General features: G+C 37.0%; 2 protein-coding genes across 7 annotated transcripts in view; both read right to left on the bottom strand.

Annotated features, from left to right (window-relative positions):
• LOC121755480 (40S ribosomal protein S9-2) overlaps positions 1-21987 on the bottom strand; it is a 458258-nt gene that overhangs the window by 42403 nt on the left and 393868 nt on the right. The window lies entirely within an intron of this gene.
• Positions 11340-14311, bottom strand: LOC121755470. 6 transcript variants are annotated; one of them, XM_042150763.1, is made up of 8 exons: positions 14191-14311; positions 13381-13731; positions 12817-12888; positions 12312-12376; positions 12024-12180; positions 11822-11911; positions 11663-11752; positions 11340-11576 (listed from the first exon to the last, which is right to left on the bottom strand). In XM_042150763.1, the coding sequence occupies exons 2-8, from the start codon at positions 13669-13671 to the stop codon at positions 11448-11450; spliced, it is 894 nt and encodes a 297-aa protein (XP_042006697.1). In that variant the 5' UTR covers positions 13672-13731; positions 14191-14311; the 3' UTR covers positions 11340-11447. The 6 variants fall into 6 exon arrangements, with proteins under 6 accessions (XP_042006697.1, XP_042006698.1, XP_042006695.1 ...); XM_042150764.1 differs by having other exon boundaries at positions 11340-11573; XM_042150761.1 differs by having other exon boundaries at positions 11663-11911.

The raw sequence follows: 21987 nt of genomic DNA, 5'->3' as shown, positions 1-21987 counted from the left end.
ATTTAAGATATTTATATTCTTAAATATGGGTGGCGAAACGGGTTATCCGCGGGTATCCGCACCCGACAAATCGGGTACCCGTACCCGATTTTAGCCAAATTTGTTGTCCCAATACCCGCCCTGCAACATATCGGGATTACCCGATATCCTTGTCCCGTACCCGACATTGCGGGTACCCATACCCGACTCGAGATCCAAATAGAAAATTTGAAAACCCTAATATCCGACAATGTTCCCTAATTTACTGTATCGATTGTAAGCTTTGAATAGATTGTGAATAAAAGTGAGGGGACACTCTATAGTTTTCCGATGAGTTTTCAATTGTATGTTTGTTGGAATATAAAAATGTTTCAAAAGAACTCTTATAACTCTTAGATTCTTTAAAGTATTAAAAGATGGTATATGGCTAATAATAATAATATCGGGTATTATCAGGATTAACGGGTATATGCGAGGGTAGCGGGTATAGTATATGGCTAATATTAATAATATCGAGTATTGTCGGGATTAACGGGTATACCCGTTACCCGCAAACCTCTAAAATACACTACCCGATCTCGTCTCGTTTCCTGTTATCGTTGGGTAACGGGTACCCGATACCCGGCTGGTTACAGGTCAAAATGGAAATAACCCATTACCTGCTACCCATTTTGTCACCATATTCTTAAGTGATACGAGATTTTAGAAAGAGTAAATAGAGATAAAAAAGAAATAGTTGAATATTTTAATAAGGAGAGATGGAGAAAAAAAATTTAGTTTAAATATAGAAAATGAACCTCAAACGTGACAAATTAAAAAAATATGTGAATATTTTGGATGGAACGAGAGATTACTCAAATTGAACGTCTTAGTGGAATGCAATTCCCATCATTTTTCCACAATCCACACTATAGAATATTCTCAGCCTTTGACAAAATTGATCGAACAGAATTATTCTCAATGAATTTTCGATGAACGTGATGATTCTAAGAAATATATTGATTCTTTAAATCATGTGATATTGTCATGTACTATTATTCGTGTTAATAAATACGAAAATAGATTAAGTCTCTAGTCTGATCTATACACTAGGAATTAAATAATAAATTTAGATGATTTTACTAACCTTTGAAATATGCGAACAAAAATTTCAATCTTCTAATAATTTATTTCAATCTTGTTAGTTTTTTTTATAAAATTGTCCAACCTATTTTTCTGAATTAAATGTATTTTTTGTGATATAATTCGCGATAAATATTATTTAAAAAAATTGGCCATTTTTATATCGTGACCAAAAATATGATCACAAATTAGAATTAACTTTAATGAATATTATACCGAAAACGAAAGCCAAGAGTTTATGCGGTGATATTAATTGCTGCATATCCACGCGTTTCATGTCATTCTTTAGTTGACTCTTTATAGTCCAAAGTTGAGGGCCAAAACAATTAATTTGCTCAACTAAGATACTTTTATTTCTCTACACTCTAGCTATTAATTAATTATTCAAGGTTCTCGTACTCGTCTTCATCACCCAAGAGACATTTCAGAAATCACAATAAATAAATTTCGTGCTTGATATGAACTATAGTCTATAAATGACCCCTCAATATATATAAAATTAGTATATTCTTACCTTTTCATAATCACAACAGTTATAATTTATGCAACATAGTATACTTAAAATATTGGCCGCACGCCCCAAAACAACCAATCTTAAATAGCTTTATTGTACGATTGATTATAATAAGTACAATATAATTATTCTTTGAGGCAAGACTCACTCAAGTTCTCTTATACTACTCTAATATACATGACTCGTAACAATTGCATATAATATTAGTCTATAATGTCGTATGTAGATAGTGATAGTTCAACGCGCTATTAAACATTTCATCCGGTTTTATAAAAATAAGACGATATGAGTTTTATAAACTGGTAAAGTATGAGAGATATAAAAAAAATAATTAAAATATTGTCAATGACAATTGAAATAATAAAAAAAGTTACAAAATATAAAAATTAATTATTTTTATGAGATGGACTAAATAACAAAATAAATTATTGTTGTGGAAAAGAGGAAACAGCTCACGGTTTAACTTAAGCGAAAAAGTTTAGGGGGAAACCAAAATGTTACTCCATAAAAGATGCAAAAAAAAAGTTGCCGTAACGTAATATTCGAAAAGTATTTATTGATGGTGAAATAATTGTTGGATTGGATCGATAATGAGTGTGTGAAGTAAATCATGTACTAATTTTTTTTTCTCATTTTATATTTATAATAGTAACAAAAATATTATTCTACATATTTATGTGTAGCGTCATTCTTATTTAATGCTCCATTCATTAGACCATGTTTATTGGGATGTCACTCTTATTTATGTGTGGGATGTCACTCTTATTTAGCGTTTTCTAATTTTATTTATATATTTATTTTAATTTTAATTTCTAATAACTCAAAATCATTATTGGCATTGTTAATTTGACGTAAAACTTAAAATCAAAACTCGATTAACCATTTCTCAATAACTTAAAATAACGAATAAAATAACAAATTAAATTTTAATTTTAGATAATTTGTAAAATCAACAACAAAACATAATTTTTGAGATATATAAATCAAAATAAATATATAAAACTGTTAGAAAATATAATGCAGAAAATAAAATATTATTGCGAAAAGTAACAGACGGGGAGAACTTTATAGACTACATTGTGAATGACATGAATTCTATTCTCTTCATGGTTACACAAATATATATAGACTCTAATTCTAGCTAAACATGGAAAATATATTCTAATTATACTAATATCCCTTTATTTGATTTTCCATAATCTTTAATTGATTTCCTTCAATATTCTTGCCATAATTTCATCCCTGCCTTCTTGTTCTCCAATCAATTAATTTCCTTATTCCAACACTCCCCCTCAAGTTCAGTATCGAGTTTTTCGACACTTAACTTGCACGATCTTTAGTTTGATAAATAGTTTATACTCGTATTTAAGAGTTCTTCAATTTCCATCTACAGTTTATGCTCGTATCATAGAGCTTCTTCAATTCATCATTGATATTTTATACTTGTATCAAAGGGTTATTGAAAGTTTAGACTCGTTTCAAGGAGCTCTTCATTCATCATTGAAAGTTTAAACTCGTTTCAAGGAGTTCTTCAATTTTCTATTGACGGTTTTAACTCGTGTCAAGGAGCCAATCTAAACAGTTTTAACTCGTGTCAAGGAGCTAATCTAGACAGTTTTAACTCGTGTCAAGGAGCAAATTTAGACCGTTTTAACTCGTGTCAAGGAGCAATCTAGACAGTTTTAACTCGTGTCTGGGAGCTTGTCTAAACAGTTTTTACTCATATTTAGGAGCTATCTTAGATAGTTTTAGCTCGTATCCAGGAGCCATCTTAGATAGTTTTAACTCATATCTAGGAGTCATTTTAGACAGTTTTGACTCTTGTCGATGAGCTATTTTAGACAGTTTTGACTCTTGTCGATGAGCTAATCTAGACAGTTTTTGCTCATATCTAGGAGCAATCTTTACTCTTCTTCATTGATCTGGTTCTTCTTCAGATTTTTGCAAAAGACATTTAGTCTTATTGCAATTCTTCAAGTATTTTGAAATATTATTCAATCTTCTTCGAATAAGAACTGATTTGCAATTCCTTAGAACTTGAGGAACGACACTCAGTCCGTTGAGCTTCTCCTAGGTTGTCCAAACCTTCCCAATTGCTCCAAATATTTTACTGATTAATTCATCATCTTCCTTGGTTGCTGCATCCGCCATAGTAATAACAAACGCAGCCACATTTTCATTAGACTTGGGCCTGTGTCTCTCACAGAAAGAAAGAAGCTGAATGGACTGATACTCATCATCCTCATCGAGAGGAGCTGTGTGGACTCTATCCATGTCCTCAGTCTCGAGGCAAAAGCCGGCAGCACGTGCACACAGGGGATGGTATGACACACGACAATTAATGTTGGAGCACTGTATGCACGCTCCATGAGAAACGTGACAGATGCTGCAAAGTAGCTTCCACCGATCCTTGTTGATTCGATCAATCCCATCAATAGGTTCTATTTTTTTTAATATCTGATAAACATGTTTCTGGAATCCATATGGCGCAAGCCAGATGAGCCCACCTGTCATCAGTGGTGGGTTTCATAGCACCTCCTACTACAGGACAAAAGCAGCATAGAGGAGATTCAGGTGCTCCAGGACGGCATAAGTTGCATAACCAAAGCACTCCATCACTGGGCTCTAGTTCTCCGTAGCATCTAGCATGAACCATCATTCTGCATTTGTCACACTGAAGAAATAAATTGTTCTCGTACTCCTCATCCAATTGATTATCTACCATCGTTGGTCCTCTTTTCGATGGCTATTTCCATAGTCTCAACTTTCCGGTGACAATCTCTCCCCTGTGACGGATTCTACTTGAAGCCGACACATGCATGCTGTCAACTGATATTTGGTCTCTCAAAAGAGATTTGAGTTTCCTATTTCCATAAATTTGGAGAGAGATTGTTCGGTCGGATACTTCCTCTCCCCCTCGACCGTACAAACTGGGACTCCTATATTTTCGGCTATGCGTCGCTGCTCCATTAGTGACCACCTGACCGCACAGTTTGGGGACAACTATTCTTGCTGGCGACATCTCTAGCCAACTCAGCCTACTCGGCATTCTCAGCGTCTTCGAGCGTGAGGTTTCACCCACAGACTCTTTCATCAAGGCGGGCATCTCTCTGGCCAGCTCTTGGTCATTACACTCCTTTTGGTTTCTGCTAGATCATTGCCTCGCTCTTCTCGGGAACTAATACTCTACAGTGACGGGCTGCTTTCTCTTTTCTTTTCATCAATCTTCTAGGCGCCCTTACGCCAATTCCTCCGTCATTTGCTCGAAGGGTGTTTCTATTACGGGTTGTCCGGTTGGTCAGGTTCTCGCCCTCTCAGCCGGATGATTCCTCATTCTTTCTCGTGGATTAGCGTTGGATTTTCCCGTGGTTGTTCTTCCAGCATCCTCGTAGCGCCATCTTCTTTGTTTGTAGGTTTCTTGGTCGGATATTTGGATGGTTTTAACTATATAACTGGACAGATTTTTGGGGATGATTCATGGCTGTGTTTGAAAGGATTTTGGCTTGTTTTGGCTGGTTTTCGGAAAAGGACGATGATGAAGGCTTGTTTAGGGTTTTTTGGATTTTTTTTAAAATATTTTTTTTATATAGAGACAGTGATCGATCCATATGATCGAACCTGCTCTGATACCATGTTAGAAAATATAATGCAGAAAATAAAATATTATTGCGGAAAGTAAAAGACGGGGAGAACTTTAAAGACTACATTGTGAATGACTTAAATTCTATTCTCTCCATGGTTACACAATTATATATAGACTCTAATTCTAGCTAAACATGGAAAATATATTCTAATTATACTAATATCCTTTTATTTGATTTTCCATAATCTTTAATTGATTTCCTTCAATATTCTTGCCATAATTTCATCACTTGCCTTCTTGTTCTCCAATCAATTAATTTCCTTATTCCAACAAAAACAAAACAAATAACACTAACTAGGATTATATGATAATGTTGCTTAGAAATTATAATTGCATAAAATAGTAGCATTACATTTCTACATATCCATTAAGTTGATAAGAATATATTTAGTAAAATCAAATATCTACTACTCCTATTTAAGTTAATAAGAGCAATATATTCAGTAAACCCAACAAAACAGCAATAAAATCCATAAGGTTATGGCCCTATCAATTTTCCATTATGTTACTAATAGTCTAACGATTATAAACATAATTATGTTAATAAGATGCAAGGAATATCAAATATTACCTTCGTACCTTTGTTAAATAATCTTAGTAATGGCCGTCAAAATTGTTCAAATAAGAGAGTTAAGAAGAAAAGAAGGTTGAATTATTGTTGAAAAAAATAAGATCCACCTTATTAAAAAGATAAGTATACTATAATAGATAGAAACTAATTTTAATGAAGCCAAATAAAACAAAAATATTTTATTGAATAATCTAGCTAACATGTCAAGGGCGGGCTTAAAATGAGAGACCTTAACTAGCCTACGTAAGTCAAAATAATTGGGCCAGCTAAGGGATTTGGGCCCATATCTATATATTTTTGGGGCTCAGTTGGAGCATGATTCGGTAGTATACCAATTTTATCATTATCTATTGATTAAATGATTTCTTTCAATTTTGAATGCTGCATGACTATTGATGGTATTGACGGCGGAGCAATAAATAAATTAGGTATCTAGATCTATTTAGTTATTTAGATAAATTGTGTTTACCGCAATTATCATTTAGTTATTTAGATAAATTATGTTTACCGCAATTAGCAATTATTATATGTATCAGGCTCAAAATTTAAATTAAATCATATTTTTATTAATTAAAATTTAAAATATGTTTTTCTACAGAGAGAACTGATTATCTTCTTGACTCTCCAAGGAATCGCAGATTGCTCGCTACTTCTCCACGTGAATATGGTCAATACTAGACCACGAATCTTCTAAATGGTTCCCAAACTATAAATCGATAGGGTGAACTAATTTTATCAAAATATATTGGACTTGAATTAAGAAGAGATGAAAATCCCATAGGGAGTGGGAAATGGAGAAATCGGCGCCTCTAGGTAGGGGTGAGCAAAAAAACCGGAAACCAAATATCCGAACCGAACCAAACTGAAATTTTGAAATTTGGTTCGGTTTTTTCGGTTTTTCGGTTCGGTTCGGTTCGGTTTTAAAAAAAAAAAAAAATTTGGTTTTTCGGTTCAGTTCGGTTCGGGCGAAGAAAAAAACCGAAAAACCGAAAAACCAAATTATATATATATTCTATTAATTTAATATATTATATTATATATAATATATATATTCTTTTAATATATTCTACTATATAATATATATTATATGTATTATTAATTTTATATTATATATAAATATTCTATTAGTATATATAAAATAAAATAAAATACACATATATAAATATATATTTATATTATATTTATTTTTTCAGGTTTTTCGGTTTTTTTTTTTGGGTTTTTCGGTTTTGTTCGGATTTTTCGGTTTTTTAAGTTCGGTTTTCGGTTTTTCGGGTTCGGTTCGGTTTGGATTTTGAACTAAATTCGGTTTTTCGGTTTTGGTTCGGTTTTGGCAAAAAACCGAACCGAAACCCGAATGCACACCCCTACCTCTAGGGTGGAGGGGACGAAAATTATTGAATTCCCTATACTGTGTCTCCTTTATTCTCCTATTTATATTAAACTACATATTGAGCCAAGTCAGAGATTTATGGAAGTTTGGATGCAGGACACCCTCAATTGAACCCCAATTTAATCTAAATTCGAATCGGAATATTATTATCAACCACTACAGTAATAATATTGATTCACCTATCCAAATCCGAAATTATAAGTAATCCGGGTTTCCTCATTTAAATAATTATTTCCCACACTTAAGATTTAAATGTTCATTAATTAATTAATATCTTATTTACTCTAAGAATGGACTCAACAAGAAATGCTTACTTATTATTCATGGAATAAAAATTACAACTAACTAGGTTCCGAATAATAAAACTTTATTTCGAGCTCTTCTTGAGGATATTATCAAACCATTTTCTAGGGCGCGATTCAACACAATAGTCATCTTAGCACAACTAGATATTAATTACAACTACCAAAAATACATGATTCTTAGGTTGCGAAAAGCCCGCATCATTTGAGTGGATGGCAGTTTATCAAGACCTTCGCCTTTCAGTGGATGACATAAAGACTTGTCTTGTTGTTAGACCCATTCAGTGTTTTACCACACCAATGTCATCTTATTTCGTTATGATATAGAAAATACTGACTGACATAGCAACCTTTCACAATAAGTATTTAAAGCATCTCTGGAATGGGAATATTGTTTTTCTTTGGTTCAGAACTTTACGTTAACGTGAACGTCGCCCACAACCGATGTACTAAAACAAAGACTTGGACTTGTTTTGTTTCATATACATTCAAATATGTAAAAATAATCATTAAATGTAAAAACATAATACCATTATAAATAAAATAATTTGTTTTATTCATTAAAAAATAAAATAAAACTTTTTACAATATCTAATTACTCGAAATGTAATTTAAAGTATACAAAAATCTAACCATCATAACATTTTTTTTATCATTTGTCTCATTCAATTCAAGTGTTTGTTGTGTTGGCTCAATAACTTTTCGCAGATATACTCCATTTACAGGTTTAACTTCCCTAAAAGAAAATCCACAATATTATTTTATTATTATTTTTTATTTAACTTTTCGCAGATAATATACTCCAATAATTTTTCGCAGATAAAACTTTTTTCATCACGTAATTTTATTCGTACTAAAAAACTCTCTCTCTCTCTTTTTTTTTAATTTCTCATTCAAGATTCAAGTATGATTGATCAAAAGAGAAATGACTCGAATCTTAGCACGAAAGTTGGAAGAAGAAAAGCTTGCCGCTGCCTCAAATCCTCCTCCCATCCATTGAGCGGAAGGAAGCCGCACGGCACAAATACATCCGACGCCGTTTTGCGCCGACACAAATATGTTTATAGTAAATATATTCAAACAAATAAATTCAACTATAATTTATATTTTCACTCTTTTACCTATGACTAATTATTATATTAATAAATTCATTTTTTTACATTTATGTGGAGTTGATTTACGTGTTGGATTATTTTTGGTGTATATTAGATTATCGTTACATCATATTCATATTATTTTGTATGTTGTGGATCATGCTTAATTTTATAAATTTAAATTAATATTTAAAAGATCGTGTATCGCACAGGTATTACACTAGTTATTTTTAATGTCAAAGAAATGCTTAGAGGCATAATGTATATATGTTTAGAAATGTTATCAACACCATATGTGAGTAATATTTTCGTTTAATCTATGTAAATATAAATTTTTTCATTTTATTTATTTAGTTTGATTTCAAGATGTTTTAAATCTTTATTGATGTCATTAATTTTACAAGTAACATAAACATTAAAGGTCGACTTGTTCATTTTCTATATAACTTTGAAATAAATGAACATAAAAACAAATTGAACTTTACTTTACTTTTTTCTATAATATTACTAAATTTTATGACGTTAATAATTATTCATGGTATTAGAATTAAAATAATATACACTGAAGTTTGCAACGAGTAAATTTATCTCATGTATGATAATGACCCACAGAAAAAAAATATCTTAAGTTATGCATGATTTTTATTTGGTATCGTTGAAAAATCCTTACAAGTTGACACCCTAGCTATCAAATTAAACTTTCAAAATGTTCCCAGCCACTTGTAATGTCAATTCTCCCAATAATACCAATTTTTCACTTGGAATAGAAGAAGATTGACAAGGAAAAAAGGATAAAACAAAAGGCCGCTATTTAGTATATTTTCTAACACTTAAGAGCATCCACTGCGAGCGACGCGAACGATGCAACGCATTTTCCTTTTTCTTTTTTTTTTCTCTATTTAAACCTCCATTTCTCTTTCCATTTCCCACACCAAATTCTCTCCCATCTCTCACTTTCCCCACACACCAATATTTCACTCCCTATCTTTCTCACAATGAGACTCGGCGACGACTGGAGTACATCGGAGGGCATTATTCGGGCCTTATCCGATTGCGTTCATGAGGCTGCAGCGGAATGCTTGGCCGAAATGGAGCGCGAAGCGGCAGAGCAGGCCGAGGCGGCGGCGCAGATCCTGAGGGCGATTCAACGTCGGACGTTTGTCCGCCGCGAGCACGACGTAGCTCACCAACGTCTGTTCGCAGACTATTTTGCCGAGCAACCACGGTGGGGCACGACGGTTTTTCACCGCCTTTTTAGAATGCGGCGAGATCTTTTTCTCAGCATTGTCCAAACATTCGAGGCACGTAATGAATACTTCCAGTATCGGGAAGATGGCATCGGCAGACCCGGACTTACGCCTTTGTAGAAGTGCACGGTTGTGCTCCGGCAGTTGGCCTACGACACCACGACGGACATGTTCGACGAGTACCTTCGCGTCGGGGAGACAACTGGCCGCCAGTGCCTGAAGAATTTTTGTAGGGGAGTTGTGGAGGCTTATAGCAACACATATTTGCGAAAGCCGACTGCTGAGGATTGCCAGGCCCTGATGAAGATGCACGAGACGGCGCACGGCTTTCCTGGAATGTTAGGGAGCATCGATTGTATGCACTGGGAGTGGAAGAATTGCCCGACAGCGTGGAGAGACTAATTTACTAGTGGATACAAGGGCAGCCACCCGACGATGATACTCGAAGCCGTCGCTGACCATCCGCTCTGGATCTGACATGCTTACTTCGGTGTAGCGGGGTTGAACAACGACATCAACGTCCTCAACTCATCCAACCTCTTCACCGAACAATGCAATGGCAACGGCCCGACCATCGAGTTCACTGCCAACAGACGTCAATATTAGATGGGGCACTACTTGGCTGATGGCATATACCCAAGGTGACCTGTTTTTGTGAAGACGATCAGTTGCCCAATGGGTGACAGGAGAGTTTTGTTTGCGCAAAAGCAGGAGGCTGCGCGGAAGGATGTGGAGCGGGCATTTGGTGTGCTCTAAGCGCGGTGGGCAATAGTGAAAGGTCCGGCGCGTTTCTGGTTCAAGGAAGTCATCGCCGATGTCATATATGCGTGCATCATCTTGCATAACATGATAGTCGAACACGAAGGTGGAAGAATCACCGATTTGGGCGATGATGAAGGTGGATCTAGCTCCAGCACGACGACCCCGTCCCACGTTCGAGGATTACCAATGGGTTTCAATGAGGTTCTATCTAGACAGACCTCAAGGCGCAACCAACAAGACCATGCTCAGCTCATGAGCGACATTATTGAAGAAGTTTGAAACCGTAACCGCCATTGAGAATTTGTAGTTTTTTTGTTTCGTACTGTAACCTTCGAACTTTCAATGAAATGAAGTTTTTTTTTTCCCAATTTTTGTAGTGTTTTAAATATTCAAATAAATAAAATGCTTAGAGCAGCCTATAGAGCATCCCACTGCTGGTGAATGGGTAGGAGGATAAAATGCTGATGTGATGGGGAATAGGGCGCCCTATAGGGCGGACTATAGGGCGCCTCATTGTGGATGCTCTGATCACATTACTTAAAATATACACATTGGCTGTAATATCCACCACATGTGACATGACCTTCCGAGAACATCTAGCCGCGAGGTGCACACCTACTCATCCTACGCGGGACATGGACACGAGCCTTGTAGACCTTCCCGATCACCGGTAAAATAAATTCAAGCTCACTTACCATAAAAATGCGACGATTGCTAGGTTTTCAAGTGCATTATCATATATGTCAATCTGACTAAAAACATACATATGCATATACACACTGTAAGGAAATGAAAGAGAAGGTACAACTCCCACTTAAATCAATCAGGCGTGTTCGAGGTGAGGAGTAGCCTGTGAAGCGATTGCGGGTGCAGCTGAGGCAACGAGGAGACCCCTGCTTTGTGCAGCTTGCACGACAATAGCAAACCGAGCAGCTGCCAGAGCCGCAGCCTCCTATGCCAGAAAAATAGAAGAATTTCATAAATAGAGAGCTCGTAGCACGATTTTCTTGATTTAATTTTGGCGATAGAAGTACTTGCCTGTCTTTGCCTGCGGCGCTGCAAGATACTTACGGCCCAGATCATGATGTAGCAAGGCAAGAGAAAACTGACGGCTCGGAGCAAGAACAGCTGCAGTAAAAAAGATATAGAGATTGTATGATTACAACATAGATGCATAGTTTTTGCAAATATACTCACCGAGAAAAAGGTGGAAGCGTCATCGTCTCCTTCACTATCTCCATCATCGGTGATGGATAGAGCATGTCTCAGTAGCAGAAGGCCAATCAACTGCCAAAATGTCAGCAGCTACGTTACAAATTTTCGCTAATTTTGAAACGGGTGTATCAAGAAGTTAAAGTACACATTGATAAAGGACAAAGTTAGAAATGGTGAGCCCTACAATTAGAGCAGCCGAACGGCAAAATGTTGTGCCATTGTTGCTTGCACTGTTATAATCATCATAGTCGGCTTCAAAAAGCTGGCGCTCAGCCTCAGCAATGGCCAGCAGCCGAGGGTCGTGCATATCCAGGGGAGTGCCTGAGATTCGCCAGACACCCCTAGCGAGAGATTAAAACATGCCAAATCAGAATTTGCACATTTACTGTTAAGCATCAAAATTTTGTACTGAACCACTTTTCTCCTTCTAGCTGGTTCAAGTAGCAAAGCTTCTTGCATAAACATTACTCACCCGATATCAATGCTAGTTTCATCCGGTGGAGGACGTGCAGGAGCAGTATAACCAGATTGATATGGCTGCAAATTAACACAAGTCATCATTGAGAGAGAATATTATGCTAAAAAATTACACTTCAGGAAACTACTGGACTAACATCAAATAAAATCTAATCCTCCGTTGGAATAAGAAAGCATCAGTGAGCAGCACCGGAAACTTACTGTCCTTTTTCTTCGAAAGCAACATAGAAAAAACTCAACTTCAGTTTAGTAAGTGCAGCAAACAAGTGCATGAGTTAATCACATCCAAATGAAGAACTAGAAAACTACTGTGATTTCTACTCGATCAATGGAAGCTTGAATGTCTCAAGTGAAGTAAAACATGCTCTATGGAAACTATCATATGAAATATTCCTAAAGTTTAAATCAAGCATAGAAAGTTGCGGTGTAATATAAGAAAGTAAGAAACTAAACATACGCTGCTAACTGACAAAAGTGCGGGGTGCAGAATAATCACATACCTGATGGCAGATCTCACAAGTAATGTCTCCTTTCTCGTTGCACCAGTGCTGAACACATTTGTGGTGAGCATACTGCGAACAATCAGTTAAAACAATTAGCTAGGTTAATTTTAACCTTCTCTTTAAGAGGCGAGGGAAAAGCATCATCAAGAAATGGAATAATCATAGGAAAGTGTGAGCCCGTGAATCAAACATGATAAAAAAGAAGTTACTTTCTACACAGCTCGTCAAATACGCAAAACTTTTCTAGCTAGCATAATGTTGTGAAAGTCGAACAGTTCATTTTCTCGATTCCATCCACAACACTTGCTTTAATCTTTTAAATGGAAAATAATGCTATGCAATTTAAGAATCATGGGATGATAAAATCAATATTGCAAACAATATATTGAACATTCGAATTGATAATATCAAGAACTCAACTTCGTTCCAAGTTAGACATTCGCACTCACTTCACTACAAGGATCAAACCTCGAAGCCCTAACTACAACTAGAAACACATTTCAGGAATATAGTAACACTCAATTTCAACACAAACAATGCGAAAAGGGCCATTGCATTTACCTTGAGGCTCCCACTGCAAGCACAAGGAGTCTCCAAATTATTCACCGAATCCTCCTCCTGGCAAATCCTGCACTCCCCTATCCCTATCAGAGGCGCCTCCTCGTCTACATCCTCACTCTCCACCACCACTACCACTTTCTCATCCTCCGGTGCTGACAATGACGACGGCCCAACCAGCTCAGACTTATTCCCCGCAGAACCACACAAAACGGCATGAGCAACCGGTTGGCTATGCTCAACTACATCAGGCTTTGGCAGCTGCTTCATATTCACCACCAAATGCTCAGCCATTCACAATTTTTTTTACGTTTTCGCTGTTTTTTCTACCTCAATCACCAACCACAAGTATTCCTAAACACAAAATTCACCAAAATCGACCCCTCAAAAAATGTCAATCAAATATTACCATTTTTTATACCATTCATAAAAATGTCATCTTTTTACACCAAATTGCAACTTAATTAACCCAATTCATAAAATCGAGCCGTTTTTGTTATCTTAAATTTAATAAAATCATCCCAACGGAAGATTCTTGAAAGCAAGAAACACAAATTCCACATTAATCAAGATTAAAAAAACCCTACAGAGAAACAAATTGAGTCAGTTGACAAATTTTTTTAGCTGGGCAGAATGTAAAGCTTCAAATAAAGTGGGCAACCCAGAAAAAGAAAAAAAAACCCAATTAAAGAAAATCAACCGATCGCGCTGGAATACGCAGCGAGATCAGAGAAATTCTTAATTACTTAATCGTAATGAGCTGTAAACGGAATAAAAAATAATGGACGAAGAAAAATACGAGAAAGAATTTACCTGAAAGCAAAAGAGAGAAATGGAAACGAGTGTGCAGAAGAAATCGCGAATTTGTTGCCCAACCACGGAGAAAAAACTCAGGGTACGGGCATACACCTGGGAATATGACACGGTATGTCCCACTAATAATATTTTAACAAATGAATTATAGAAGTTTAAACTGAATATTTTAATTTTTTTCTAATAATGGACATTATTGTAAAATTTGGAAACAATCCAAAAATATAGAAATACCTATATTTAATATAATGAATGAATACATGTATAACATACTTACATCTTTTGTCACAAAATTAGTTATCAATAAGAATACAAACGAGGATTTAATTAAGGTCATTTACTGAATATAATTTTCATATAAGTGCAATAGTTAAATAATTTAAGAATGAAACTATATAATCATTCCTAATTTCGCATAGTTAATGTAAAGCCACTGAATTTTATTTACAATATAATTATAGTTATATTTTTATTTGTGTTTTTTTTCGCACAGTTAATTTAATGATAACTTAAATTTGTTGTTTACTTATTTATTACTATTTTATATGTATGCAAAAAAAAATACAAATGAATAATTATACTATTAAATTTCAAAAAATCATAACCTTAAATCAAAAACAAAATTCTTATACTTATACTTATTATAATTATATAAATATATAAGTGGCTAATAATAAGAAAATTACATAAAAATTGATTTTATTATATTAAATTATCATTACCATCCCATAAAAAAACTCTAGAATCAAAATATAATAAGATACTTATTACATAGATTTTATATATTTAAATTATTCTTAAAATTTGAAATATAAAAGGACGAAATAATTTGTAGTTCATAGTGGAAGAATTTGGTCAAATAGATATGCATTCATTATACTAAAGCTAATCTTAATTTTTGGATTGTTTCCAAATTTTACAATAATGTCCATGTCATACTGCCACGTGGTATGTTCGGACAGCTGAATTTTTTCTCCCAACCACGGGAAATACGAAGGATTTCTCCTTATCTAGTACTCCTATTTCTCTATTAAAATGTTCGTAGCGAGATCATCCACAATAGTGGACGAGTCGGCGGATGACCGACCGGTGAGCCGCTCGTCCGTCGCGCTTGTCCACTATTGCAACCGGCGAGAGCGTCGCAGATGAGCTGGGCGAACGACCCCTCGTCCGTCAGCTCGTCCGCCGTCTCGTCCGCTATTGCGAGCACCCGACGGACGAGCTCACAGACGAGACCGTTTTTTTGTTTTTTTTAAACTCTAAATATACGGCTTGTTTCGGTTCGTTTTCATTTGCACCACTTGTATTAACGAGTTTCTCTTCTTTCACTCTACCGTTCTCGACATCTCGAAATGGCTAGTGGTAGTGGTGGTGCGGATGGTAATGGTACGGTTGGTAGTGACTGGGATGGTGAAGCGGCGCGGCAAATCCGCGAACAGATACGGGCCTATACGTCCGTTGAGATAAATCACCTGATGAGGGAGGCCTTGCAGCAGCAGCAGCCGGCGGTACCTCGCCCCATCCAGCATCGAGCTGTAGTACACCGCGACCATGTCACTGCACACCAATGGTTGTTTGACGACTATTTCGCTGAGCAGCCGCGATTTGGGGACAACTTCTTCCGGCCGCGTTTTAGGATGCACCAGAATCTATTTATGCGTCTCGTGAACGTTTTAGAGCGTCGGTACAAGTACTTCCGATTCAGGGAGGATGCGAGTGGCAGACCCGGTCACTCGCCTACACAGAAGTGCACTGCTGCAATTAGGCAGTTGACCTATGGAGGCGCGACCGACATGTTCGACGAGTATCTCCACATCGGCAAGACGACTGCCCGTTACTATCTCAAGTATTTTTGTCAGGGCGTCATTCAAATATTCAGGGAGAGGTACCTGCGGAAGCCTACCCCCCAAGACTGCCAGGAACTGATGGATATGCATAGGGCGGTGCACGGGTTTCCTAGGATGTTGGGAAGTATAGATTGCATGCATTGGGAGTGGAAGAACTGCCTGAAAGATCTCCTGGTTTGCGTAGGTGTCGCTCAAGCAAGGATCTATCCTACTGATCAGTATAAGAATCCCCGCTAGCCTAGAACCTGCTTTCAAAGAATCCCCAACCCTCTTCTACTGGGTAGTATAGTGAAGGTAGGGGTCGAATCCCACAGAGATGGTGCGCTAAAACTATTGCGGTGATATTCTGGAGGGTTTGGTTAGCTACCACGCTCGGGTTGAGTCTCTACCTAGGCAAGAATTTAAAAGTAGTATCCTACTGACTAGAATGGGGGAGAAGTCTAGAGGTGCAGCTGTGTACGTGGAAATGGGTAATCATGGTGTAACAGAAAATATTCGAGAAGTACTGGGTTTCTATTTTGGGCCAAACGGAATATCCGAAGGTAGTGGGAATTGTGTGACTAGGCTGACAGATCTGCAGAGTACAAACTAAAAGTGAAGGACAAAAGGCAAAAAGCATCTAAAAAGTAAAAGTGGTCCCCAACTATTGACATGGACATCATCTTCTTCAACACACTTGATCAAAATTAAATGACAACTCCAGATTCTCCACGTAAAACACAGAATAACAACTCACGAACACAGATCCACAAATAAAAATTCCAAATCTGAAATCAAACACCAACACTGTAACTCCGCATACCGGTCAACATGAAAACGAATCGAAACTCAAACTAGACTTTGTATGCAACGATTTACTTCACAATCAAACAGTTCCCGACTGTACTAACTCAGAGAAAAGTACGACGAAAACAGCAACAACCGATTTAACACTTAAAACAACCAGAAACTCTAGATCTAAGCTAACTAGGCAGAAGGAAAAGAGATTAGCGAGGTAAACTGAACAGAAAACAATTTCATAGCATAAAACAAGTTCGGATATGCAAACAAAGTAGTTCTAAGCCGTGAAAATCAAAAGCAACACAGATCTATCGTGAAGAAAAACAAGAAATTTAAACTACGAAAGCGAAATAAAAGTGTTTGCCACTCCGGGCGATGGAACTCCTAAACTATGATCTTGCTGGCTGGAACGAGGATGACTGGAACTCCGGGAGCTTCTGGAACTCAGGTAATCATGGTTGTGTTGAGGATTGAGAAACTGTACTGGGCTGAAGAACTGAACTACCGAGAGAAATCTACCTAAAAGTGATGATGGTGAAAATAGATATATCTTTTTCTCTCCAAGTGGGTTCATTTTATAGGGAGGCTTACCCTTGATTTTAGGGTAAATCCTTATTGCAAGATGACTCATTTGCCCTTAATTGTGGGTAATCATCCTCAGCTATCCGTCTTCTCCATCTCGAACCGTTTTAGCATGTATACTGATCAGGATAGCAACATCCTGACACCCTTTTCACTTGAGTTATTCCGAAGCTTCCCTACTGGTTAGAACACTCAACCTGCACGCTTAAGCAACTTGTTTTGCAGATAAAGTTCAAATATGCACATCATACTGACCAGTAACCAAGGCCTAGAATACGACTTATCACTGCCCCACCGCCTGGAAGGGTCACTACACGACCGACTTTAAAGGCAAGAATCCCACGATGATCCTCGAAGCGGTAGCTGACTACCGGCTTTAGATTTGGCATGCATATTTTGGGGTAGTCGGAGGGAACAACGACGTCAACGTCCTCCAGTCGTCGCCCCTTTTCAACGAGCAGTGCCAGGGCGTTGGTCCGGCCATCAGTTTTGTCGCCAACGGCAACCAACATCATATGGGCTACTATTTGGCGGATGGGATATACCCTAGGTGACCCATCTTTGTGAAGACAATCAGATGTCCGCTCGAAGATAAGAAGGTCTACTTTGCGAGCCGACAGGAGTCAGCGAGCAAGGATGTGGAGCGGGCATTTGGTGTGCTTCAGGCTCGATAGGCGGCGGTGAAGGGTCCAATCCGTTTGTGGTATGACGACTGCATTGTTGATATCATGTACGCATGTTTATCATGCACAACATGATCGTCGAACAAGAAAGTCCAGAACTGACTGATTGGACCAATGAAGATGCCGCCGGGCCAACCCACGGCGTGGCCACCGCTAATGTACGAATGGGGATACCTCATGATGATGCCGGGAGGCTCCAAGCCCATGCCGACATGCGCCAACAAGAATCCCATATTCGACTCCAGCAGGATATAATTGAAGAGTTGTGCGCGTGGAAGAATGCATGTTGATATTTATAATGTAATTTCTTGAAATTGTTTTTTTGTTAATTTTACTTTTTTATTGTTTTAATTTAATGAAATTGTGATTGCATTTTCTCTGTATTCGTGTTGAAATTTTAATTCCGTATTTAAATTCCGTACATTAAATGTGAATTTGTTTGTTGGGAAGTCCTAGTGCTAGTCCACTATTGTGCAGTGGGAAGTCCTAGTGATGTGGCAGTGGGGTGAGAAGTACTAGTGACGTGGCAGAAGGTGTTTTTTGGGAAGTCATAGTGCTAGTCCGTGGGGAAGTCCTTCCTATTGTGGATGCTCTTATGATATAGTATTACTTTGAATTTATGCAAAATATCTTCACACTAAAATTCTGTTGATCATACTGATTTGTTCACCAAAACGTAGTGTACGGATGGATGGAAGTCGATCATATTCTTAGTTTCTTTTTTTTCAAAATGTAGCATCTTTAGATTTTTATCTTGACTCAAAAGTAAAAAATGATAGATATAAAAATAAATAAATAAATTATTATTATTAAAATAAATAGCGAATTATAAATAATAAATGGTCATTGACTTTTTCACATAAATAATATTTAATTTTTATTTTATATCATTTTTTATACATCGCTACTAAAATACTCCTTTTTTTTTTCAATTCTGAATGACATCCATGTCCCAGAGGGGGCGATTTTAGAATTACAATTAATGTCAATATTATTGTGTAGAGATGTCAGACTCCTATTTATGGATTTTAGCACCAAGTCAGATTAATCTTCTCTATATATATATTTGGCTCAGTGTCGCTCCCCTTTTCTTCCTTCTTCTTTGTTTCTTCATCTAATTTTTCGAAGATATACGACGACACGTCGATCTTCAATGGCGTCAATGTCTAGGGTGTAAAGTAGTTACGTTAGTTACGAAAGTTACTTAGGTGAATGAAGAAATGGGTGTCGTTGGCTGAGATTTGAGTACGAAAACTGTTGGTATCACCAAAGAGCAAGTCCCAAAATAGTGGCCAATGCAAGACGAGAATCTTACGGTATGTTGTACTTCGTTTGCCAGAAGAAAGGTAAGGTTGGGGGTCATAATTTTTTTCGTTGGTGTTATCCGAAGTTGACGCACAGGGATTCTGTTGCGCAGATTCGACGAGAGGACGTTGACGAAGTTGAATCACAAAGTTGTGTAGATCTAAAGTGTGGTGTGGCAGTGGGAGCTGGATGGAAAGGGAAAGAAAATTTTCTTGTTTGTGTTGGTTGTTATTCTTTAGTTGTTGCAATTGGTGCTATGGTTATTAGTTTGGTAAATTAGATCCGACGATTGTAAGCTAAGTGTTAGTGAATTTTGTTTGGGTTGTAATACAATTGTGTTAAGTGGATATGGGGAAGACAATCATATTTGTTATTATTTTGGTACTATTGGTGATGATAAAATACGAATTAAATTTGTAAATACTTTTATTAAACCAAATGAACAAGTATTCTTACATGATTATGTAGGCTACATATAAATGGATCTTGTTGTTGTTCTTTGATAAGGCTCATTTCATGCATTGGTTATGGGGTTAAATTCTGTAAATTCAGTGAACTAATAAGTGTTTGTAAGTTCAGGTGCGTGTAAAATCTGTCGGACCCAGGAAGTGCATACAAATTACCCGAGGCAGAGAAAAAGGAGGGAAATGAAGTTAAAAGCGCCAGCAAACTACCAGACCGAAAAAATGACAAAGACGCTGGCAGAAAGCAAAAGTGGAGCAAGGAGCAAATAAAAAAAGATCAAGGGCATAAAGGACAAATCATGAAGAAGGAGTGACATAAGGATCTGAGCCTCAACTATATAAAGGGACAATTCCTTTGAAGAAAGAGGGATGATCTTCCACTTCTCACCGTCAAGTTTAGTCTCCTTAGTTTCATTTCTAGTTATCTCATTTCACACGCACTTGGCAACTATGGGAAATTCTGGGCAGGCTTGACGGTAGTTAGTTTCTGTGGTGTAACACCGTCTTCACGAGGCGAAGATACAATCATTTACTTTTCCGTTGTTTTATCTTTCGCCATGAACTTCTTTGTCGGAAGCTCGGCGACTGTTTGTGTGTTCGAACCTTATTTCCGTGGTTATGGCAGTTTCAGTTTTCTGTTTTACTTTGGTTTCTAATGTTTGATGTGAGTTTTACTGATTTTGGATGCTTTTCGCAATTAACTGTTGAATTGTTAGTTGTGGAATTGTTTGAATCGGAGTAGATGGATATGGATCTGGGTGTTGTTGAGTTTGGATCGGTTGGATCTGAAGTGGATGTGGTTTAGAGAGATGAATCTGATATGTACTTGTTGGATCTGCATGGCTATGTCTGTTGCTTTCGATTTACTCGACCTGGTAGCTTAGATCTGATAGTTTTCTGCTTAATCGTAATGTCTGAGATCTAATCCATGTTTACTCTGTTTTTGATGCTTTGTTTGTTCATGTTCATGTTTATTTGCTGAAGAAGATGAAGATCGTTGGTAGTTAGACCCAGATCCGTTGTTTGTTTGCTTTTGCAGCTTTCTTTGTCATAGTTGCTAAATCGGGAATCTGTCCCACTGCTTTCTCATGCTCTTTTGTCTAACCATTCTAGGAAACCTTTTTACTTGACCTAGTAGTTTGATGAACCCTCTGTAGTTAATTTCAAGTTTTTGGATCATGAATGTGTTTGTGTGTCTCTGTTCTTAGGTCTAGTACTTGAAGTGCTTTAAATCTCGTGACCCAGTAGTTTAAAATTCTCGACCCACTTGTTGCGTGGCAGCAGCTAACCCTCCCAAAACCCTCTAAATGTATGCTAACACATCCGTCCTCGTGGGATCGATCCTTTACTTCCCTATACTAGCCAATAGTGCAGTGGGTTGAGGTTTTGAAGCGGGAAAAGTGTGTGTCCAATGACCGAATTCAGAAGGTTCCACGATCTCCTAGACCTTGTGATCTAGCGAATCCTCTGGACCCTATGGGATTGTGATACATCAATTACCATAGTCCTTTTATCTGTGACTTTATTCTTCTTTTTCAAACCAATCCTGTATGTCAATAGCCCATTCCATTGTGTGATTATTCTTCCAATTTCATAGTTAAGTTTGAGATACGTGTGATTTTTCCATTAGTTTCTGAAACCCGAGCAGACAAACAAACCTCAGTAGTTCTTGTTTCTTTCGTCCTATTTTTTGGCCGCTTTAATCTTGCGAGGATGCTCTTCAACTTTTTCTTAGAGATTTTGCCTCCATTAGAATTATGTTCCCCTTTCTCATCCATTGTTTGTAAATTTGAATATTGAAGTTTGCAGATTGTGTATTTATGTTAGAACAATTGGATGTATTGAATGAGTTGGTTGTTAGTTGGATTCAATGCGTTGAATGGCTGTTGGAAGTTGGAAGTTGGAAGTTGGAAGTTAGGATTGAATGATGTTATGTAAAAAATATCAATGGTGATACCCGTACATATTATATCATAGTGTATCTGGAATATACTCCCTCCATCCCCAAAGAATATGCACTTTGGGTTTGACACGAGTTTTAATGCAAAATTGGGAAAGTAAGAGAGAAGTATAGAGAAAAAGTAATTAAAGTTTTGTTAGTGGAGAATGAGCCCCACCTTATTAGAGTGAAATGAG

Source organism: Salvia splendens, chromosome 11, assembly GCF_004379255.2.
Source record: "Salvia splendens isolate huo1 chromosome 11, SspV2, whole genome shotgun sequence".
NCBI lineage: Eukaryota > Viridiplantae > Streptophyta > Magnoliopsida > Lamiales > Lamiaceae > Salvia > Salvia splendens.
Note: the sequence above shows the minus strand (reverse complement) of the source record. Positions and strands in the feature narration are given on the sequence as shown.